This window comes from Corvus moneduloides, chromosome Z (genome assembly GCF_009650955.1).
Source record: "Corvus moneduloides isolate bCorMon1 chromosome Z, bCorMon1.pri, whole genome shotgun sequence".
NCBI classification, from domain to species: Eukaryota; Metazoa; Chordata; class Aves; order Passeriformes; family Corvidae; genus Corvus; species Corvus moneduloides.
The window spans coordinates 52,231,605-52,256,977 of NC_045511.1; the positions used below are offsets into that span (position 1 = coordinate 52,231,605).

The 25,373-nt window shown below is 40.2% G+C and overlaps 1 protein-coding gene across 4 annotated transcripts in view; it reads right to left on the reverse strand.

Moving 5' to 3' along the window:
• The window catches only part of TRPM3 (transient receptor potential cation channel subfamily M member 3), a 404,943-nt gene extending 389,476 nt beyond the window's left edge, over positions 1-15,467 (reverse strand). For all 4 annotated transcript variants that reach the window (XM_032097560.1, XM_032097555.1, XM_032097559.1 and 1 more), the window contains exon 1: positions 15,304-15,467. In XM_032097560.1, coding sequence (XP_031953451.1) covers positions 15,304-15,459 — 156 coding nt within the window. In that variant the 5' untranslated portion in view covers positions 15,460-15,467. The remainder of the gene's footprint in view (positions 1-15,303) is intronic.
• Between the last annotated feature and the right edge of the window lie 9,906 nt (positions 15,468-25,373).

Genomic DNA, 25,373 nt, shown 5'->3' on the forward strand with positions numbered 1-25,373 from the left:
TTTACAACCCTGGAAGAGACTAGGTCTGGCTTAATTGACAGAGATTTGTGAACTTTAAGCAAAAGGATTACAAATTTGTGTTCCTATCATTATAAGTAAAATTGTACACTGGGTGTTTTGGTGAAGGGTTTTAAAATATAATAGTGTGATTTTATATAGTTTAAGTTAAGAATGTAGATGGTATAAGAGAGACATCTGTGTGTACGTGACATGAGAAGTTATTGGTCAAGACATAGCTGCATTGCAGTGAGAAGTGCCACAGGTGATAGGTCACTAATCTAAAACAAAGTGTCGTTTTAAGTATCTATTGGATTAGAAAGTTATAAATTACGATGTAACCCTAAATCTTGTGACTAGTCGCCATTACTCGGAGGTGTTGTAAAACCTCACGCCTCAACTGATGCGCTTGTTATTTTAAACAATAAATTCGTGTAATTGCATAGTCCCATCCCTTAAAGTTATTTTCCTCCGGCACGTGAAGCGTGGGAAACGGACAGTCCTAGACTGCAAGTTTTTCAAGAATAAAACAGTTGACATGCTGTGCCACATATTTCACATGTATGAAAGCCCAGAGAGGTCTAAGTGCAAGTGTACCACATCTACACAAGCCACTTTTCAAAACACTTGTTTTCTAGCAGATCTACCATGCATATGCTAGATTCCTTACCTGCATGTGTACCCCAGATACACTGGATTTCTGAATGAGACAGTAGCTGTGGGATATCTAGAAAATACCATTAAAAAGTAAAACAGTTCCACTGAACAAGGACAGGTAGAGGCAAGTAGAATACATGCCCAGGTAACACCTGCTAGCTATACTTTTCATATCCACTTCCTTATGCACTGAATCAGCTGTTTGTCCATTACCAGCCCTTAACACCAATTTTAGGCATTGTGTGAATGAATACACAACTATCACACTAACAGTACAACAGTTGATTCCAGCAGAATCAACATTTTAACAGCTGATTTACATCAAAATTTGAGATTCATCATCTCCTCCGCACCTGGCAGCAGATCATTGATTTCTAGTTAAGGGGAACATCGGAAGATCCTCTGGAAGATCCAGAGGCCTGGCAATTACAGCAGCTGAAGCACTGCCATAATAAAATGAGTTAAGAAAACACTTAATGATTTTAACAGAATGAACCTGAGACCATACTCTCATTATTCTAGATCTGATTATGACAGTACAGGCATCCCATCTACTCAGATTACTGGAGCAATGAAAGATCCTCAGCTTTATCAATTTGATTTAAGTGTTCCTTCCTTTACCATGGACTCTGTGCTGATAAGCAGCTGCTAATAGAACACCCATCCAAATAAACCTAGCAATAAACCATGATCTCCCTTGCTGCCTGTAGCAACATCATCATATGCAGCAGGGTCATTAGCACAGCAGGCACAATCAGCTATAGCTTTCTAATGGCACATTATTAAGTGAAGCAAAACACTCTTATAAGACTGTAGGATTTAATTTTTTTTAGAGTCACTGCCAATAGGAAATTAAAAATATTTTAAATTTTATGCAAATAGAATATACCTTATATTTTCAGTGCAAAACTAAAGATTACCCTCAAAATAATAATATTAACTATAAGACCAGTTCTATCAGAGGCTATCTCAATTTCTGCCTAGAAATGAGAATCACTTACTATCCTGTTACAATGCCAGATGAGCAGCTGGAAACAGACCAGGAAATGGCCTTACACAAATTTGTCATGACATTTTTTTAACCTTGGCCAGAAGTTAAAAAATAAATAAATGAAAGAGGAAAAAGCCAGGCAGAACACGTATTTGGACAGGCAACTTTTTTAAGCCTTGCCTCCAGTTTCAACATTAAATGGCTTTTTTTATGTCATAAGACCCCTGACTAGACATAGGAGTACCAGATACTCTCACCAGCCCTTTCAGTTCTGGCAGGTGGAGTCTGAGACAACTCTAAGCCCCAGCCCACGCCTCAAATTGCCTGACTCAGAAAGAGCCAGGTAGCAGTTTGAGCATCATATTAACGACACTGCTGTTTCTAAGAAAATGAAACAAAGGAGGAAAGGCAGTGAGAACAAAAAAAAAAAAAAAGATTAGTGGGTGGGAGATATTGAATCACTTGTGGTAACGAGATACTGCTTCAGGCATCCTGTACTTGTCTATAGACAAGAAACCCAATTAAAAAGTGGGATGAGCCCATCAATGCTTTTCAGTTTAATAGCACTTCTGCTTATTCTTCAAAAATAGCACAATATAAATACATCCTTACGACTCATCTTTCAAAAATACTTTGTATGGATATCTATATACACATTTGTACACACATACATATATATGAAACTTGGAGTGGAAAGAGAAAATATGCATAGAGATGGCAGTCTCAGTGTTGCAGAAAGTCTGAAGGAAAGAACAGGACAGCTAACACATGCAAGGAGAACAGTCCACAGAAGGCACACACAGATAGCCTACTGATTTCCAAGAAAAACCTGACATCTTTTATACAATTAATTACAATTATACAATTAAATACAACTAATTCCTTAAAAAGCAGACTGAATTGTTTCATCACAGTCCACATGTGATGAAACATGAAAAAAAGAGGTGCTTATGATGAGAAAAGAGAAGCACAAGAATATTTTTGTGAGTGCAAAAAGCAACCTACAGAATAGATGAGCTGCACTTTTTCTTAAGCCAAATTAAGTCACCATGCACAGGAACCCAATTTCCTCTTCGAATTAGAAACCCCTCCAAAAGTATGCAGGAGTGAGGATGTTGGTTTTTATCCTCATCCCCTTTCCAAAAGGGGAGATTAGACAGCTAAGGCAAACTTCTGCTTAAACAGACATCTTTGTACAAAGTTCCTGCTTTGCTGTTCTCTCATTGAAGGAATATTTGGCTCTCTATTTGGCCCTCTCATTGAGGCAGCACAATGAAACAGCAGTGCAGCAGTCATGTGGTTAAAGATGCAAGTAGTAAATTGTGCTTCTATCTCATAGTCATTGTTTATTTGGCATGCAGTGATTAACTTGTGTCTGTAAGGAAACAAAATCCAAACCAGCATCTCTGTAGCCTAGAAGCATCTTATTCACAAGAATGAGAAAAACCTTTGATAAACCAAAATCACTTGTGTGTTTCCTTACTGACTCAAAATTCAGTACTTGCTTGAGAATCTACTAACAGATGGATATTCATTGGTTAGGTTTTCAATAATACCCTTCTGTGATTTTTTTTGCAATTTTGCTAGTTGTAACTTTTGTTAAGCACTGCAGAAAACTCATGTTATTAACAGCACTATCTCAGCTAATGAATCCACTTTCTTCTGCACCATTAAGACCGTTGTGCACTGCAACCCACCTCTTGTACTCTGCATTTTCTTAATTATTCAGCTTAGATTTTCAGCAACTGTAGGCAGTGTAACTGTACTGTAGTCTGAGTAATGTCCCCCTAGGTGGAATGTGAAATGGCACCTATACAGTCACAGTCCAACACTGACAGAGGAATAAATCATTACTGCTGTGTTTGCATCAAGGCATGCTTGATGCAACAGTGTGAAACAAGACATATCTAAAGTCTTCTCAGTACTTCAAAGAAATAAACACCTTGCCTTTTAGTAAGGTTGTACAATCTCTACTAACTGAGAACAATCATAACTAGGGAGCCTGCCTTCTTAATGGCTTATGTGAATTAATTTTCTGAACCCGTAAAAACTTTATAGGATCCCTAGATTTTCATATTCTTGTATTTAAAGGTTTATATGCTCAGCATCAGAGCATTTCCCACCAACTTCAAACATATTGCATCAAAAATGAATTTGAGCCTTTGTAGTTCTTTCAGCCCACATGGGCTGAATGCTTGAATTCTGATTAAATTGTGTTTCCATACAACACAATATCTGTGTTCTTCCATTGCAAATGTAAAAGATTGACAGATGTCCTAATACTAACCTTAAAAATAACTCTAATACCTAAACATTAGGGAAATATTTCACTGAAACCAAAATGCACATCTAAAATCAAAGGGTTGCCATCTTCAAAACAGTTATATTGAATCAAATATAGCCCTGTCACAATTTTGATAACTGAATGGCAGAAAAAATAAGCTCATACTGAGAGGTGAATCTCACTGCATCCACCTTCCCTAAGCTCATTAAAGTCTCTACTTGCCTGCCTTGTTGCCTCAGTAACTTTCCACTTGTCTCCAAGCTTCATTTACAACTTCTGATACTACTACAGCCTTAGTCATTTTCTATGACCACTTTTTGAGACAGAAAGGCTCCTACTGGGCCCTTTGAAATTCTGTCATCCAGTCACATGCATTGCCTTTTCTTTATCCCATTCTCTTGAGAGACCACTAGTGAAATCACCCAGTAGCACATCTGACTCTTAAGAACTTCTGGTCCCTGGGAAATCTTTAACAACAAAAGCTGGCTTACATTGCAGAACCAGAGAAATCTGAATACATAATGTTACTGCAAATTTGGATTCTCCATAATAACTATCTTCAAAACAGGAAAAAAAAGTGAGAGCAAATAGTGAAATCTATTCTGACCAATCAGCTCTTCCAATGAGAAAACAATTTCAACATTCCAGGTTGGATTCACCTTAATTCTACTTTTAAACTACTTAGCTGGGTCCCTACAAATCATGGGGCCTGATAAGATTCATCTGAGAATACTCAAAGAGCTGGCTGATGCCATCACAAAACCTTTCTCAATGATTTTGGAGTGGTCTTAGGAATCCAGAGAGGTCTCAGCTGACTGGAAGCTGGGAAACATTGTTCTGATTTCCAAAAAGATCAAGAAGGAAATCTCTGGAAACTACAGGCCTGTCAGTCTCACTTCAGTGCCTCATAAAGTCATGGAAAAGATTATTCTGGGAGGTGCTTGCTGAAAAAACACTGGGAGGACAACACAGTCATCAGTGACAGCCAGCACATCTTCATGAGGGGGAACTCCTGCCTATCAAACCTGATTTCCTTCTACAACCTGGTAACCTACAGAGTTGATCTAGGAAAACCAGTAGATGTAATCTTTCTGGACTTCAGCAAAGCCTTTGATACTGTCTCTCCTTCTAGACAAAATGTCCAGCACACAGCCGGATGTTACCTGATGAGTGCGCAATTGGCTCATGGGTTGGGCACAAAGGGTTAGAGTGAATTAGGTGACATCAGACTGAAGTCTGCTCATTAGTGGGATTCCACAAGGCTCCATCCTCAGCCCACTTCCCTTCAACATCTTGGACACAGAATTCAAAGGAATATTATGTAAGATTGCCAATGACACTAAACTAGAAGGAGGTGTTGATTCCCTTAAGGGCAGAGAGGCCCTGCAGAGACACCTCAACAAAATTAGTGAGCTGAGCAATCATCAACCATATGAAGTTTAACAAGGGAAAGTACTGGATTCTGAACCTGGCACAGGGCAACCTTGCATGTGTGTATAGACTGGGGAACAAGCAGTGCTGCAGAAAGGGACCTAGGGGTCCTGGTCAATGGTGAGGTGAACATCAGTCAGCAGTGCCCTGGCAGCCAGGAGGGCCACCCATGTCCTGGGGGGCATGAGGCACAGCATCGCCAGCTGGGCAAGGGAGGGGATTGTCCCGCTCTGCTCTGCACTGGGGCAGCGTCACCTTGAACATTGTGCGCAGTTTTGGGCACCACAATATAAATTACATTAAGCTGTTAGAGAGTGTCCAAACGAGGACTGCAAGGACAGTGAAGGGCCTTGAGGGGAAGCCTTGTGAGGAGTGGCTCAGATCCTTGGTCTGTTCAGTCTGGAGAAGAGGGGACTGAGAGGAGACACCATCGTGGTCTTCAACATCCTCATGAAAGGAAGTGGAAGGGGAGGTACTGATGTCTTCACTCTCATTACCAATGAGAGGAATCCAGGAAACAGCATGAAGCTGTGTCAGGGGATGTTTAGGTTGGATATCAGGAAAAAGTTTTTTTACCCAGAGGGCTGTTAGGCAGTGGAACATGGTCCCCAGGGAAGTGGCACCAAGTCTGAGTTCCAGAAGGTTTTGGACAATGCTCTCAGGCACATGGTACTGATGCCTTTTCCTGGTCTTGAAATCAAGAATCAAACACTGTTAAAATGGAAAAAGGGATTTTACCTTTGTATTTATTTTAAGGATCCTTAGGTGTACTATGTCCAGGTCAAATGCACCCCAATGCACACTGCAATGCCCACCCCCACAATAGATCGAGTGTAACATTATAGGTCTTACTAATTACCATATCTATCAAAAATTCCCCAATGAGAGGCTTGAATGAGCCCACCCCAAGGAACTCTCCCCTGGATGGTTCTATCTCAGTTTACAAAATGTGTTCTGGAGAGGACCTTGGGGTCTGAGGCATCCCAATCCTTAACTACAAAGCTTCTGAAATGTTTAGTCTCCTAGCTTGACAAACAAGCCCAAGAATGTAGGCTAAAAAACCACTAAGAATACAGAAGTTATAAAAAGGTATAAAATGGGCATTAAAAAAAAGGCAAAAAATCATCATGGCATCAGTATGATTCTTGGGATACCCTGCACAGGGCCAGAAACTGGACTCAATTATCCTGATGGATCCCTTCCAACTTAGTATATTCTATGATTTGCTCAAAGGAAATATTGATAAATAAAGACAGAATAAATAGCTGTAATGAATTAGCATATTACTATCAGATGCTTTTTCTTATTACACTATTTCTAGAAAGCAAGCACTTAAAATCAGGAAGTAATAAGCAGAAAGTTTTCATTTACTTGTTTATTTAGACAAAATATTCCAATTTTCTCTCCTTTTACCTCTGCAGTCACTGTGATTCACAGGGTTTCATAACATGTCAGTTTCTCTGCAATTCACAGCAAACTTAAAAAAATTGTAACAGGACATTACCTATTTTGAATATTCTTCACAAAACACTTCCATTATGTCATTAAAGCAATTATGTTATCTAAAAGCAAAAAGAACATGAGAATACCAGGAAAAAAAATACACATACCAGGAAATAAGACTCTTCTTTTTTCCACACTCATTTTGAAATGTCACAGGATTGTTGAAATGCTGCCTCATCAGGAGAAATAAACTATATCTGGAAAGAGCTGCTTTCAGCTACATGCAGAGAAAATAGGTTATAACAGGACACATCTATCACTGCCCAGCCAGTGTTAGACCAAGTTGTGCAAGTTAAAATGCGCCCCTGCTTTCATAACCAATATTACCATCTCCAACAGACTAAGAAGTACTTTTCAGCATTATGTTGTGATGAATAAAACATCTCATAAGCCTCAGATAAATTCCACGACCCTACATACATGCCTCACAGTAACTGCCTCCTATGGTAAAAACAAAACCATAGAGAAGAAAGAAAAAAAAAAGTCGTGAAGAGTGAACTTGTCTCCTGATCTAGACAGGAGTTTTCATGCTCCTTGTCACAGGTCTAGAGCTTTCTTAGCTCCTTACGCTGTTTTTTACACTTGCTCCTAAGTATTGTCTAATTTAAAAATATTTTTCTTTTTAATTAATTATAACATTTCCAAGCATCTGAGCCAATGTACAGAAAGATAACAGATAAAACACCCTACATGAAACCAAGATTTCAGAGGCCTGTTTTGCCTTTTGTGGAATGGTCAGGGAAAACAGCACCTCTGTATCAACAACTCTTAGACTCACAGTTTATCCATATCCAGCATACAACTGCAAGTGCTCAAGATTTAAAAAACGTCTATTGATTCTGGATAGTCAGTTTGAAATCAATCTCTTAATAAAAAGGGAGGTCAGCCACCACTTAAAAATCATCAGGCCCCAAAGAAGTAAATGGGATAAAGTCAGAAATCCTCAATTATGAATTATTTTTAAATTCTGCTCATGGAGTTTGACTCTATCATTCTAATTATTAAACCACCACCTTCTTTAGAAATACATGTACTTTCATTTCAGATACAGAATAGGCTGTATATTAATAATTAATGATTATTATCTCCATAAGAAAGGAAGAAAAAGAGCAAAATAACTTCAGTTCTTCGTATTTTCTTACATACTTTGCCTTCAATATAATAATCCCTTATGTCTTTTCAGGGGAGACAAGCAGATGAGAATTGTGGAAATTGAACTACTGCTTTGTTATTTTAATGAGAATTCATTTCCCCTCTTCATTTGGTTTTGAATTTTTTTTTCCTGTTTTTCTTATCTTTAGTGCTAAAAATCACATTATAGCTTTACAGTGACTTGTAGACAGCAATAGTACACTCTGCTCTACCAGGTACAGAATATTACTCTTGAAAGCTAAAGCCATAGAAAAAATTAGCATGGGAGGGACTTCTGAGGGTTGTCTTTCATAAGGGTTTTCCAGAATTATTTAAATCCAAAGTCTGAAATTTTTCCTGCAGCACAAAATTTAGCTATTTCAAAGTCACTTCATACTAAAAACAGAGGTTTATGAATGTTCATCCAGCATCAGGTAGTACGAAGTCCATACCTTAGAGAGCACTTTCACAAGAAAGTTAACAGGCAAGCAAAATCATTTTCACTTCTGATAAAAACCTGATCCCTTAAATCATAATGAATTTCTAGCCTTCAAGAACCACACTACTTAACCGACTAGTCCACACATGCACCAAAGAAGTAATGCACAGAATATAACTTCATTCCCACCACCACTAAAGGAAGAGACACAAGATCAGCTATTCAGACAAGTATTTAGGACTGGTCTATTATAGAAAGTTTCTTGACAGGTTTCCTCACTGGAGGCCAGCTGCAGGGAGACACTAGGCAATATATTCAGCAGAGAGTCTAAAAAAGGCAACATCATGTTTAGGTTCAGGAAATCTCATTTAAACTGAAACTTAAATAGTCATTTCTAGCTCTGTTACTAAAGCATCCAAATAAGCAGTCAGGAAAAATGTTGCTCATCCATGGCACACAGAAACAAATTTAAAAAAAACCATGAAAACACTCTGCTATAACAGTATATAAAAATTTTTAAAACAACTTTATAAATACAAAAATTAAGAAAAAGAAGCATCTGCCTAAAATAAAAGCTAGATAAAATGTACAATTTGTCATACATGACAAATGTCATACATGTTCATGTCCAGACTTAGTTAGGTTCCCTTCTACTACCAAGAACTTCAAAAAACTAGCAATAAAAACAAATATTTCCTTCAAAGACAGTAAAACTGAATCAGTAGTAAACTTTATCATATCTCATCTGATGATGCAGGTCCTACAGCAGCACAATATCTGACCTGCAACCTGCACAAGCACCTCTTGTAGGCTTATTTGCCCAAGCCCTCACCTCCCACTCATACCACTGACAGAGATTTCTCATTTCCAGTCTTATTGGACCCTTTATTGCTAAGCTTTCTGGACAACAAAACCACCAGGAAAGTACTGCATTCAAATGTAATAGACATCTGCTTTTAACTATCTCCTGCAAGCTGAATTCTCTGGCAGGAGGAGGCAGCAAGGAGCTGGGGCTGGACAGGCAGGCTGCTGCAGAGAGGGGTGATCCTCCACCCATGCAGGAGGGACATCAGCCAGGTGAAGTGTTATTCTCTAAGTATTTCAAAGTACTAACAAATTATTTTACCAGTCCCTGGTCTGGGCTAGAGCTACCATTTTTGTTTACGCTAAGAAGTGTGTTCTCACTTCTGATAACCAATGTATGTACACTTTTAAGATTTTCAATCAGACAAAGTACAAGCAACAATTACCAGCTGTGCTAGTGTGCATCTTGTAAACTAATTCTCAGAGGACTTTCTGATGTTGATTTACACAATCCCAAGGAAACTCAGGCTGGCAGGGACTTAGGGAGGTTTCTAGTCCCAGCTGCTGCTGAGAAGGACAGATCAGGCTGCTCAGGGCTTCAGCCAGCTGGGATGTGAAACCCCCAAGGCTAGAAAAAGACCACTTTCCCCAGGCCCTGGCTCCACCACTGGTCCTCCCCCACCAGTACATCATCCCTCCCAGACTGTAATGTCACAGCCCAGCTACAAAAGCCTGGCTAGAGCAAAGGTAGTTTGCATCCACTGCTCTCCTCTCATCCCAGTTATGCCACAGAAGGGATAGGTCCAGCATAACCTGACTACTGGTAAATCTTTGCTGACTGTTTCCTGTCACTGCCTCCTCCATGTGCCCAGATGTGGGTTCTAGGAGGTCTCCTTCCGTGATTTTACCTCAGACTGATGGCCAAATGACCAGTCTGTTGTTCCCCATGGTGGCTTTTACGCCTTTTTTGAAGGCAGGTGTGACATTTGCCTTTCTCCAGTCTTTGGGGTTCTCCCTTATCTCCACAGCCTTGGAGAGCTGATGGAAACTGGTTGTACAAGGACATCAGCCACCTCCCTCAACACCCTGGGGTGCAGCCTGACAGGTCCCAGGGACACGTGGGTGAAGTGCTCCTGAGTGATCTCTTACTTCACCATCAATCTCAGCCTACAGCTCCTCTCTTCCTTCAGCCAACCACTGAATGCACAGGCCTGGCAGACATGGGTGGTGAGCACCTGCCTTATCCATGTCTGCTGTCACTGTATCACCTTCACCTATGGGGATTCTGACAGGGAGACCATGGCACACAAAGGAGAGATCCACACACCAGGTAACCCGAGTACACCCTGGCCCGTGCTGTGCTGGACTGCACACATGACCTGGCCTTCAAGCTGCATTTGAAATGTCACACAAATTCCTTGGCTGCAGGACAAACTCATTTTAGGAGTGGGGCCTGCAGACAGCTCCTCATCACCAGCAATTACGGCACCTGCATCACCTTGCCTTCATCTAAAACAGCAGCAAGAAGTTCTTACAAGAACATTGCTTCTGCTTGACAGCAGAAACCACATTTGAGCTATTGTATTGAAAAAAAATCATACAATAGCTCAAATGAGCAAACAAGTCAGCCTTCTATGGACAGGGACACAGTGTGCTGCTCAAGCACCATTCAGTAACAAAATGTTTTCCTTAACCTGCAGCCATCTCCTGGATGGCTGGTGTTCTGATGTATTACATTTCCCAAAGAGGATGGAGGTCTGTGGCCCAGAGCCTGCCTCAGGTGGTTCAGAGAAAGTTCCATCTGCTTCCTTATCCTGGTCATTGATCTGTAACACATGCCAGCACACTCTGACCCTGACTCACAAGCTCTATACAGCCCTTGGCCCCACACACCTGAGCTGCTTCCTCACATGGAGGGCAGCCCCATTTCTCCTCTTCCCTGCCTGCCTCTCCTGAAGGGCTTGTCTCCATCGATTACAGCACCACCCCACCACATCACAGGTATCCCAGTGTCTTGGGTTGACCTTATGATGTGTATCCCATATTGCTGCCTATGCCCAGAAATTAATTCCTGTGCCTTTCTATGCCTCTAAACTGAGCCTGAGAGGGGGAAGGAAAAAACTGAGCAAAACTTTTTCAAAGCAGTTTGCAGCTTGTTCAAGGTCACACACAGATAGCAATTGGTTTTCCCCACTGCGGCAGGGGAGGGAGGAAGCACCCGGCTTGCTGCGCCCAGGACAGTTTTTTTTTGGCCAGTGGTTCAGCTGCTTTCTCTCCGGAGAGAGACTGACAGTTGAATTTTTCCTTCTCTGGAATTTCGGATTTTCTCCCTTTTCTACTGGACTGCTTGATTGCTTTAACATCAGAACACATCGGGAGGACTTTCCACCAGGCACAGAGGGCCTGGCCCTGAGCCAAGCCCCAGCTCTGAAGAGACCAAAGGGAGAACTCTAACGCTTTCCCAGGTTTTTCCTCCACAGCGAAAAGATTTTACCATTTAACATTATTTTCCTTTCCTGTGTGTTTGTTAAATAAATAGTTTTATCTTCTTCACTTTCCTTCGAGGAAAATTTATTTTTTCCCAAACCTGGTGGGGGAGGGGTGGTTGTGCCTTCTCTCAGAGCATATATTTCTAAATTTGGCCAAACCAGTACACCCAGCAATGCTGCAGCTCTAGCCAAAGGTTGAGCTCTTGCCCCTCCCGCTCAAATCCCAAGCAGTGTCCAGTCAGGTACACACCTTGCACCTTATTTTAACATGCCCAGACTCTTCCTTGTTCCCCCCACACCCTTTTTTTCCCTTCTGTCCTTGCTCCACCATTTTCTCAAACAACTCAGGCCTGTAATGGGTCTCCCATGTCACTGCTAGTTTCAGTCTCCTCACCAGGCTGGCCAGCCTCATGGCAAAGGTACTTTTGATACATTAAGTGAAATGTGAAACTCAAGAGGTCAAGCTAAGTTTTGTTCAATCTGCTCCAGGACAAATCCAGCTCTTCATTCACTGGATTACACCTGTACATATAATGTTCCTCATGCACACACACACAGTTCAGTTCTGCCACAAAGGGAGATGATTACTTCTCATCAGCCATTTGTACTCAGACCATCTGAATTTCAGTATCCAAGACAGGACCAATGACCTGGTTCACAGCTACAATTTCACTGATGCCACAGCAAAATAAAGTTTTATTTCATGTGTTCATATTTTTCTCACTTGTCATTTTGTATCTGAACTACTGTAAATATCCTGGGGGAGATTTCACATCAAAAGCAATTTTATCTTTGAACAAAAGAGAAAAAAAAATTGTTGTGATCAGAAACTGTAAAGCAGAGCAGCTAGTTATCTCCATTTTTATTGATCTAGAACACTGTCCAGCATCTGCTTAAAATGGGTTGGAAAACTCACATAATTCAGAGGCCATAAGTACAAATGATACTCAAGGTACTGGCAGAAAACATCCAGACAATTCCCTTTATGGGCAGAAATTCAGCGTGATCCAAAATGTGTTCTGTTGGTTTGCATAGCAAAATTTTTATCAGTTTGAGCACAGGGGTTCCACTCACCCTTTCCAGAGTTGCACAAGCAGATGATGGATATAGAAAGAAAGCAGAAAAGGCTTAATTTCTAAAGCTATAACATACTTCACTCCTTCAATATGTCACACCTTTACTCAAAAAGAAACCAAGGTTATTCTAAACAAAAATTACAGTTAGATATTGTTTGGATTCAGTCACATGTGTGTGCTATAGGCAATGTTGGCTCTTGCAAACCTTTTCTAGCTCAAATATCCTTCACTTTTTCAGCTCCTGCCAGTGTAGCAACTCTCCCTCTATAACTCAAGGACTAATACCAGAACAAGTTAAATAAAATTTAACACCCCTCCATCTTGACCCTTCCACCAACCCCCCCTTCCCCACCCTGTGGGCAAAGAAGTAAGACTATTAATTATTCTTCAGAAATTAACAAAGTAATAAAACAGCAGCCAACTCTTAGAATTATTCAGAGAAAATATAACAAGTAATGAGTAAGTGTGAAACATCAGTATCAACAATTTCTACAAGTGTGGAAAGAAGACAAAGGCCAGAAAATACAGATTTGGGAAAAAACACAACCAAATAGTACACATGCACAGCATCACTTCCACCAAACTCCTACTTCAGCACTGACCCCCAAAAATCCTCCTCAGACAAGTGACAACCTTTAAAAAGCAACTGTGGCTGATCAACAGAAGTTACTAAAACAAAAATACAATCCAGGGGGCAAAGCTGGGGAGATGAGGCCAAAACACTAATGTTACAAGGACTGAAATCTTACACTTTTTTTTTCCCCTCAGGGATAGTGTGGGTGCAAGCGGGAAGGAAAAAAAAAAGTGCTGGTGGGAAATGTCTTAAGAATTAGTATGTTCTGGCATTGCTTTGCAAAATTATTCCAAGTGAATTATTCTTAGTGATGAAATGTGATTTCAGAAACTCTGTTCTCTCATTAAAAAAAAATAGTCATGCATAAATGAAGAAAAACTAATAGTCATCCATTCTCAACAAAAAGCGTTTTCAAAAAAAACTGACAAATTTAAAAAAAACCCCTACAAATTACCAAACTAAAAAATTCAGAATCTGTCATTCCCATCTGTCCTCCACTTTATAAAGTTTAGTGGGTTTAAAGCAATGCAAATTCAGTAACATAAAAACACCAATATAGTATTGCTTTAGAGAAGAAAATAGGGAAAAGTTACTCATACTTTCAGAAAGATGCTGGAAAAGCAAAGATTAAGCAAAGATTAATACAACCTTTCAATTCTGGCGAAACACTTGCAACCTGAATCTCATTCAGGGTTCTGGCTGGAGTAAGAATTCATCTCAGCTGTAAGCCACAAGAACAACAACTTTGTTTAGAACAACAGAAACTCAACAAACCCCAAAAAATGAAATAAAAACCCCCACAAACCAACCAGCCAACACCAACCCTCAACTGCATTGTACATTCTTCTGATGAGTTCTGGTAATATAATCCTTATCTTGGTTTAAGCCATCTATTGCAAAGAGAAGTTCGTGTATTATTAAAAACCCCACTCCAAAACAGTAGTATTTTAATCTACAACATGGTACAGATGAATGCAATACTACTCCTGTTTCCCCTCCACAAGATAATATTGTTACTTTGTGTGATGCTTTCTTGTTGCCATGACATCCTTTATACCGTAGGTCTCTTCACCCAACTACCATTCAACCCAGGTCAAAAGCTTTACCCCAGGTCAAAAGCTTATAAATATGTGTTTACTTTCAAAATTACACATCTGATCTCTTGAATAAGGTGTATCACTCCAGACCTCAGACAGTCTGCTTTAAGTAGGCATACACAATGTTGTTTCTAAGCACAAGAGGACTGAGATTGTCCAAGGACAATCTCCCAAAATCTGTGTTTGTGTGTGTTTGTTCAGCACTTACCTACAGGATTCTGATCCCACAGAGACAGACCATCAAGCACTCTAATAAATGTCACTCCTTCTGTTGACTGCTCAATTTGTTACCTCAATTTCCCTGTATGTCTGGCCAAGATGTTCGTTTTCCTGATTTGTAATCTATGCTGTAGCATGCATGTCCATTAAAATGTTTGTCTACCCACCCAGAGATTCCCGGCACATCCCATCGATCTGGCTGAAAGCAGATACACAAACAAGGGGACACCTACGTAAGAGGAAAACCGCTGGTTTCCAAGAAGGTGCTTTTTGCCTACCTGCCTTCAGGTCTTTCGCTTATGATTGCTACCGCTGTCCCCTCAGCTGCACAACGCGAGCACGAGTCGCAGGCAGCTACTTCCCACCTCGCCAGCTGCGCTCCCGGGCGGCCCCGGCGCGGCGGCGGGAGCGAGCCGAGCTGCTGCTCCGCAGGGAGCACACGGAGGGAGCCGAACCGGGGAACCGCACCTGTTAACAACTACAAAGTCAGGTTCAGCGCACGGGAAAGGCGATTCCTCTTCCCAGAGCGCAACAGGTTTCTTCTCACCACCCCCGGCCAGCCCCCGGAGTGCGCAGGTGTCCGGACGAGGAGCGCGGTCGCGGTCACTCACCGGCAGCGCGGGCGAGGAGGGTCCTGCGCGCTTGGAGCCGCGCCGGGAGCTCAGCCGCCGCCAGGACTCGGCCAGGCGCCCTCGGCCGCCGCTCGCCGGCCCCTCGGCGGCGCTGCCCCGCTCGGCTCTGCCGGGGCTCAGCCGGCGCTGCTCCATGCCCACCGCGCAGCTGAGCCCCGCAGCCGAGCCCGGCCCGCCTCGGGCGCTTTATGGGCGCTGCCGGGCAGGGCGGAGGGGCGGCGTGGGGCGGGGCGGGGCGGGGCGGTGCCGCCCGGGACTGCCCCGAGGGGCCGCGGGGGCTCCGGGCGGGTGGCGTATCTCGCAGCAAAATGAAGTTTTAATCTGCGGCGTGAATTAGAAAACGGGCACGGAAAGAGAAAGGGCCAGGTAGGCGTACTGTGCTCAGACATGACAAGTTGTGACACCTGTTCATCTCCCGTCTAGATCGTGCCAAAGTCTTGCCAGGAGGCTTTTTCTAAGTGCACTACGTTGACAGTTCTAGGGAAATAAATTAGTAGTTTCCCTATAATAAAATATTTTCATTCTTAATGTCTAGCAACAGTCATAAGTGCACAGCTTCCACATTAAGCCAAGCGTTTTTCCCTTCTGTTTACACTCAAGACGATGAAAACACCGAGTCAAGCAAAAGATGGCAAAGTACCTGTTGTACTGTGACACACCTTTGGGGGGCCTGCTTTTCTTTCTTAAGATCAAGAAGGACTATCTCTGAAATTAAGTCTCTCTACTAACAGTGAAAGGTTTCCTGCAGTGTTGCTCAGGGTCCTGATTCATTATGCCCTACCAGGCATTAAGACCAAGAACACGGGTTCATCATCTGTGCGTGCTAAGCACAGGACCCTGGTGCAGTGCCACAGAAGAAATCTGCCTCATCTCTGCCCTCCAAGCTCACTGCTGATTTTTCTTCCCAAAGGGAGAGGATGCTCAAGCACCCACGGCTGAAATAACAAGGCAGCTAATCTCTGTTTTCCAGGCATGATTAAAAACACAGTGAGTGTTTTGCAGGCATTAAACCATTGATTTACATATATGATTTCCTACAAAGATTTCTTAAAAGACCATTTTACTGACAAAGTCAGATGTATCCATGCTGCTTTCTCAAGTAGCTTAACTTCCTATTTAAAAAAAGATGGTATGATATTATATTGAATTATATTATTCTAGTTATAGGGTAAGTGATTTATGAAAGCATGTATTTTCCTCACAGTGTATCTAATGTCATAATAAGCAAGAAAGCTGAGTCGGAGTTTCCAAAGAACATGTTAAACTCTTTAATAAATGTATGTTGGAAGCAAATGATTAAGGATTTTGTTGTGACTTTAGGTAGTCCAATGCTCTGCCAACCCCTAATCACGCTTCAGACTTCCATTCAGTGAAGACAGGCATTATTAGGAGGCTCTGTTCTTCCAATACCTGTGACTATAACAGCAAGTTACTTCATTTCAGTGAATTATTCTCATGAGTGCTTTTATCTTCATTTATTCCTCTCTGAGGCACATCAGCATTTGGTCATCTTTGCTGTTTATGTTAATCGCTATATAATTTTTAATGGCATCTATAGATTAATTTCTCGATGTCTCCTCTTAGTATCTCATAGTAGTAACTATCAAATTTCCCAAATCCCATGTTTTCCTTTAAACATTCTCTAGGGGAATCTAGTGATTTTAAAATCCCACAAAAATCTGTAAGCAAGTTAAAAAGTCAAATTACATAAAACACAGAAGACATACTCTTATGGAGTCTTGCTGGGAGACTGTGGAGTAAGAATCTCCAAGACAATTAAAGGACAGGATAAAAACATGTTTGTGTTACTGATTTGTCACTAGTCTTGTTTAATTCTTAGCCAGCTGAAATATGAAGTATGTTGCCTTCACCTCTTTAGTTACACAAACAGCACTATACTACTTATTGAGCTCATAGTGCCATGTAAGATATATGAAAAGCAAAAAATGTTCCTATTTAAAATAAATACAGCAAACCCAGCAAAAAGTAGAAAGGCTCTTTTAAATAAGCTACAAACTTCAAGCTAAAATAGAGCAAAATTATAGCCAAAAGCAATTAAGCTTCAGTAAGTCTAATACACAGCACAGGTCATTTGAGTAACATAAGAAAGTCAAATTTTGTGAAAAGCAATTAACACACCAATACACAAAATATTGTTTTTCTCTGATGTTAGGATTAAACTTTTAGCACAGAAAACAGCTTCCTTCTTCTTACTTCTGTCCATAATTAGACTGAACCTGACAATCTGAGTGCCCAGCAGCATTGATACAAACTGTCGCAGGTTTCAACTTGTTGCATGGTCTGACAACTTTTAAAGCAATATTTTTGCTTAATGACCACTACACAGGTTTGTTTTCCACTGCCTATACACATGTATACACATGTGTGTATTATACACACCATAAGGCTGTTCCATGTATGCTTCTAAATGCTGCTGTTATGGTCTTTGTCAGGTATACTGTGTGCCTGGCAAGAAAGTATTTTCATCCCTAGCAGAGAAGGACATGACTGCATGTTATGGGTACAGTTGCCTGATGTCCTCATTTCAGCCCTTCTTATTCCACCTACAAACTTATTCTTCACAGTCATTCATTAGTATATTCAAATATTTTTCAAGAACTACATGAAGTCATGTCAATAGGTGGTGACAGAGTGGTGACATTTGCCTGATTTAGATCTAGCTGAGCAGAGTCCAAGACCCACTGAACTGTTTGGAACATTTTGAACTACTGAGAGGCTTGGGAGCAGTCATTCAAGGCTGATGAAAAGCTTTCTTTTCACTTTCCATTAACAAGACAAAAGTTATAGGGTGATTTATGCTGGAAGGGGCCAGTGAAGGTCACCTGGTGCAAGCGTCTCCTTAAACTAGGTTCGTGTAGATCAGCTTGCTCAGGGTTTTGTCCAGTAAGGTCGTGAAAAACCCCAGAACTGAAGATTTCATTTCTTCTTTGGACGATGTTTCAGTGCTTAAGAATGGTCTCAGTCACAAAGTTTTCCATTACACCTAACTGGAATTTCTCCTGTTCTTGCCTGTGTTTGTTTCCACTTGTTGCTTCACCATCCCACTTCATGGACAGCCTGGCTCCATCTTATCTACTCCTTCCCATTCAGCAGACAGAGGCAGCTATTTAGACTCCCTGTAGGCTCTGTTCTTGAGGCTGGACAAGCTTATCCTCCCACTCTCATCAGTCATATGGATGAGGCTCTCTGCAAAGAGCTGGAAGCAGCCTCACATTTTTCAGTCCTGGTTCTCACAGGGGAGGTTCAGCCACCCCAATATCCGCTTGAAGCACACTACATCCAGGTACAAGCAGACTTTGACCTCTTCATGAATCTGCTTGAAAGAGTCTCATAGGACAGGGACCTGAAGGTAAGAGTGGTCCAAGACAGCTGGTTGTTATTCAAGGAAAGGATCACCTCCTCCATACTCCAGAGCAGCCCATCTTGATGAGCAAGGAAGTCAAGCGAAAAAACCAGGAGATCTTTATGGAGATTGGGGCAAGGAGATCAGGGCAAAACACAAATGTAAAAAAGAGTATACAGAAGGTGAAGGCAGTGGCAGGAAGCCTGGGAAGAATACAGAGATCCTAGCATCTCCTAGCACAAAGGGATGACATCAGGAAAGCTGATGCCCAGCTGCTTTGGGTCTGGCAAGGATGTCTTGAGAAAAGGCCTGTGAATGAAGGCCCTGTGGATATTTCATAACTGTGGTATAAGAAACACAAAAGCAATCTTAAGCACCATGTAAATATGTGCTATTCCTGGCTATGTTTCTGAGAACAGTTTTTGATGTCCTCTTAGTGAAGAATTTATTTGTGTATATCTGCTTTAGGCACACTCAGATTGCTGTCACAGCAGCATGGTACTGCCAGAGTTGTTACTGAGAGTCTTCCGTGGGACTGTCATCTTTACAAGTTTGCCATTGCTGTGACATTGGAGAGCACAGCCAAGTGATTTTTGGGCTTTTCAGGCTTGAAAGTACTTCTGCTTTTGCTTCAAACTCATGAGATTCCTTTTCAAAGTGTGGGTCCTAAAATAAAAATACAGGTTTTCAAAGGGAAAGTACTCTGCTAAACTTTCTTTCTTTTTAGGAAACAAATTCCTCTCAAAATTTTGTACAAGTATAGGAAAAAAAAAAAAAAAAAAAACCCCAAGAGCTGATGTGAATGATACACTTCCCTTAAAATGGGAAAAATGCTGTAGTTACTTTCATGTATCTACTGCTTGGAGTGGGTCATACACCTCTTTTTTTTTAACTTGCATTATGGAAGATTTTTTCTATTCTCCAGTTCACAGAATTTTAATTAAGAAAGTTAAATACACTAGAATCAAAGTGTGGCAGGAGTTGTCTTCAGAAGTCCTCTACTACAGTTGCTGCTTACTGTTCTTATTTTCTAACACAGGTGGTTTTCTTCTTATTTTATACCTTCCAATTTTGTGGAGAGACAGATAAATCAAGTCCTATACTAATATTTTTTGGTGGATGGTAATGAAATGCTTGTTTAGTTCAGCCAAAGCATGTTCAGAATGAGGCAAGACTCCAACACAACACAATTTTGATTTTGAAAGGAGTGACCAGTCATAGCTTGCTTGCACAAAGAATGGTGTTCATACACTTTTCTGCAAGTCAGACAATAAAATCAGCATTGAAACTCACATAGTCTGAATGTGCCATGAAAATATCTTAAATTCCAGATTTAGGTCATAAAGTTATTTCTATTGAAATTATTGGAAATTACCACAGTACAATTTGTTTTCTAAAGCACAAATCAACAGCAGTCTCTGGGTTTTGAAGGTTATAAGTGAAACCTTTTAAATTAAATATTTTTTGTGTCATTGACAGAAAAAAAAAGACATTATAAACTAAATAGGAATAGGTTTCTTGTTACAAAACAGACTAAACATTGGATTAAAAGAGTTGGTTGGTTTTTTGGGTTTATTTTATTCCATTCGATGTGAAAGTTGTGGAGGTAGAGCTTTATTCTACCAGAACACTAGAAAATGAAAATACATTTTTATGTTTATCTCAGTCATCATCGTAGGATATGGACTAAATAGAAAAGCACTGTTGCCAATTTATGTCTGGAAAATAAAGTTAAAGTGACCTCTGGTGTGTCACAGTAACTTTAAAACTGAATCAGGTATTATTAATATCCATTTTCTTAATTGTGCCTAATGCCTTAGCCACTTGATCATTCTTGCTTTGCAGTGTTTAAGCACCCTTGACACTGGGAACAGATAGATTGTTTTCTGGGTCACCACTAGAAGAAGCAGTATAGAACATTAGTGATTAATAACTCCTTTTTCTAAACCATTCCTGGTCACCTCATTGAAGCATGAAAGGACAAACAATGGGAAAATTTTTATGGTTTCTTAGAAGCCTTTAGTGTGGTGTTTATTCAAGCTTAACTCTCTCTACACAGGGAAGTCATTTTGAGCACAGACTGCAAGATCAAACTTTCAACATTTAAGTTTTAATTACACTCAGTTTTTCTTTCTCCCATCTGTTCACATCAAAAGTTCACAGTCTCTACTACAATATTGTCAGAAACATTTGCGATACCTTAGAAAGTGAGCAGACACCATGAACATATACTCTACAGTATTTTTTTCTAGGGCTGCCGTTCATTATGCAAAAAAAGAGGCAACAAATTCAGAAAAAAACAAAGAATTGCTCAGCTTGGATTTTAGCCTATTTTTTACATAAATGTTGAATTGAATATTCATTTCAAGACATATTTGGCACTTGGTGGAACAGCATAAAGAGAACATTTTATGACACAACATGTTTGTGCTTAGACCATGAAACTTGCTTGTAACCCAAAGAAGTGAGCAATTTTTTGTGCAGTTACAGATGTTCATTCTGCCTTCAGGAGAGGGGCCCTTAGAGTTCAGATATGTATGGAAGCAATGTTACTCTTAGGCCTCATGCCTAAAATAAAATATCAAGATACACCCTGGCATTTTCACAAAATTTGCATTTTTGTTTAAAATATGCAACTGTCAACTAATGGAGACAAGTAAAGAAGTCAATATAGCTAGTCATCAAATCACAGAATGATTTGAGTTGGAAGGCACCTTAAGGTTCATCTCATTCCAACCTCCCTGCCATGGGCAGGGACACCTTCCACTAGACCAGGTTGGTCAAAGCACCCCTCTGTCCTGGCCTTGAAGTCTTTCAGGAGTGGGCTACCTACAGCTCCTCTGAGCAAGCTGTTCCAGTGTCTTACCACCTTCACAACAAAGAATTTCTTCCTAATATCTAAAATAAACCTATTCTCAGTTAAAAGCCACTTCATCTTGTCCTATCACTACATGCCCTTGAAAAATGCCCTCTCCAACCCTCTTGTGGGGCCCCTCTCTAGATACTGTTATGCTGCAAATATGAATCCCCAGAACCTTCTCTTGTCCAGGCAGAAGAGTCCCAGCTCTCAGCCTGTCTTTGTAGGAGAAGTACTCCAGCCCTCTGAGCTTTTGTGGTCCTTCTCTGGACTTGCTCCAGCAACTCCATGTTCGTCTTACATTGAGGGCCCAAAGCTGCATGCAAGCACTCCAGGTGAGGTCTCACAAGAGCACATTAAAAGGGCAGAATCACCTCCCTTGACCTGCTGGCCACGTTTTGCTTGATGTAGCCCAGGATATGGTTGGCTTTCTGGGCTTCAAGCATACAAGCAATTATAAAGATCTGGTTACAAATATCTGCTAAGTACCCTGGTCTGTATCAAAAGTTGGGCCATATTATTAGATACAAATGAATTTTTCTTCACCAATGTAAAACTTCAAGAGAATAATGAGATTTATAGTTTTAAAAATGACACTTTCTTTAAGAACTACAGTTTATCTTTACACAGTCATTGTATTAAATCATACATTCACCAGCTGGCTGAATGACGATCCTAGCCTTAAGCAACTATTTTGTGCAAATACAAGTTCATAGTATTAATCCTTCAGTCACCAAGTAAGGCACAATGGTATAGTGAGATTAGTCTCAGTACAATTACTTGGCTTTAAAATCCCAAGTCAGTATTTGAAAATTGAGTGGGTTTCCTCAGCATATAAATTAGTCACCCCATATTGTTACCTAAAGATCCCAGGTATATTAGTTTACCATACAACCAACATGGAGAAAAACATCTGCGTTTGTGAGGGTAGTTTTCATGGCCTTCCTACAAGCTATCTTTCAATCAATTCCTCTCAATTAAAAAAAAATATATAGTCAACTAAGGTGTTCCTGTGCAAATTTATCTCTATTCCTTTTGCACCCCACTCTTGTAATTATATTTTAGTAAATATGTGCAAAGCTTTGGGACACACTGGCCTGAAACAGGTGGTAATGCTGGACTCTATCCTGTGACAATTTTGGATTGCTGAGTTAATTGCAACTCAAATTGTGAGTAAGAGGTTTTGATGACCATGTAGTTGGCTGTCAGGAATAAAACACTAAACTACCAAGGGGAACAGAAGGGGTTCCAGGTTAGTCTATTCAACGTTGAGTCCTTGCTCTGATTTTGCATTTCCATTTCCCTGTTAGACTATTAGTGCCCCAAATCATAACTCATAGTTCACTGTTCATAAATCATACTTCACTGTTGTGTTCTCTCTGTAGAAATCTGTCATACAAATGCTTGAGTAGCAGAGCACTACACAATTCAGAAAACAATTTGGAAGTAAGGAAGTAAAGTTTCTGGGAAAAGAGAGAGGGACAGTATATTTCGATTAATTTATCAGATTTTCCTGTACAGTGTACAGCAGTTCTGTGGCCCCCGCAATGCCCTTCCAATTTTTTTAAGGAGGGAGTAGAGACATTCAGTTCAAAAGTTTTGGAAATCTTGAAGGTAAACAGAAATTATTTTTTTCTCATTTTTCTTTTTGTCTAAAAGAGAATTCCTAGTGAGGGCCACCTTAATGCCCTTTTCCATAGAAAACCTTCCAATACTGAGAGTTCCCAAGCTTGAATGAGGTGTATATTTTTCTGATAGATAGAACTGGTTTATCTCACCCAGGAAAGTTATTAATTCCCCTTTCTAGATAACCACATCATAATGCTTATCCATCTCTGAAGGTTTGCCTTTGTTCTTCTAGATATTCTGCCAGTCTTACTGCCAAGCAATGGCAATGACCTCAGAACTGATTCTTCTGGCAACCAAGCACCAGTCTTTGCAGAAGAGAAGCTCTGAAGAGGATTAATATAGAAATGATCCAGCCACCGTTAGCTATTAAATCTACATAAGAGGAATTTCACAATCCTTTAATGTAATTCTTACTTCTGACACCTGGCAGATGGGAGTTTAATAGTTCAGTTATTATTCACATACATAAAGATTTTGACTTTTATCGAGTGGATCATCATAATATTTTCTTTCAAATAAAATTAAGATCTTAGCCCAAAAAAGCACTGGGACTTATACTGACCTTCAAAGTCAGTAGAACTGCTAGTGATTTTGTTGAAGCTTCCTGAAGTACTGCTGAATATGCAAGTACTGCTACATGGAGTAATGTGCTAGCTATTAAAGGTCTGATTTTCATATCGCCAGTGTTTTAGATGAGAAAGCTGGTCCTGTATATTGCATTCAGTTAAAGTGTTATTAGATACAAGAATTACTTGCTGTGCTTGAGTACGTTTACCTCTGGAGCTATATGCATGTTTAAATAGATTAGCACTTGAACCTTTGCAAACTTCTGCAAAATAAACCCACTAACATCATTCTATTGTATCCATTCCTTTGATTGTAGCACTTTGGGGGTAATTAAATAATGAGTAGAGTAAAGCAGTATTTTATACACACTTCAAAGCCAGTAAAGGACCTATTGGGGCTGTTTCTAGTTAATGATCTATCTATAAGCCTTAAACTAGTAAATGTTACACTGCAAGAAAAAGCTGGTCTTTTAATGCAGTTACAAGTAAAAAGGTTTTTTTAGTCTTAAGCGTACAGACTAAAAATTTTTTTCAGGGCTGAGTTTAAAAAATTTTTAGAAATTGATTTCTTGGACTTTATTTCATTACCCTATACAAGGTACCTTCCATAATTAGTGACAGATACCTTTTTAACTCCAATTGTAACTTGTGAATTCTGGAAATAATAGTTACCATGGTACTCAAGTTCTTTTAGCAGCTTAATTCTCTCCCATATTTGGGACTTCTGTGTCTTTTAATATGATCACATACTCAAAAATACTGATGAGTTATATCAACAGGGGAATGTTTGCTATAACCTAACCTTATTTTCTACCGAAGTGACAGTCACTGTGATCTTATAGCAGAGATATGTGTTACATTAAAATACAGATGAATCACTTTTAACCTCTCCTTACGACATAGACTGTACAGTAGAAAGACAAAAACCAAAGTTCTCCAGACTTTTTTTCCCCCAAATACTTCACCATTTGACACTGTAGATTTTTAACAGAAATATTAAAGTTGGTGTATGAATGCAGTTGGTATGAATGGAAATACCTGCATGTCCCCTTGAACCACATACATCTTGGTGCTTGCAAGTGCCTCTGTGTGTGTGTGTGTGTTTAATAGAGTGAGTGAATGAAGACCATGACAGAACAAGTGTGAATACATAAAACCAGCTTGCTTAAAGATTTCGTAAACAAGTATCACATTTTCTGTCCAAAAGATTTCATGCTGTGTTATCTTTCACTGCTTTTCCTGCAACATGCATGCATAGATATTGGAGATTGTTTGAAAGGGAGAAAATAGAACTTGTAATCCAAAAGTACCTGTAGCCAGTTGATGACCTGGGCTGGACAGAATCTGTGCCACAGTCCTCCACTTTAAAGTCTGCAAAAATGGTCATCTTTATTTTTGCTAAAACCTCGCTCAGCCAAGGAATTTTAGTGTTTAAAATGAGCAGTTCATGTGAGTGTAAGGATCTGGTTCAATGTACATAAAATGAAGCTGGAACAAGATCTTCTGGTAGAGGGTGGAACAAAAGGAGCAATTCATTGTTTTACAGGTATGGAGCTATAAATGTACCGTGTGAGAGTTTTCTTCCAGAGAGTGCCAGAATACAAAAAGCAGGATACAAAATTAATCAGTTAGG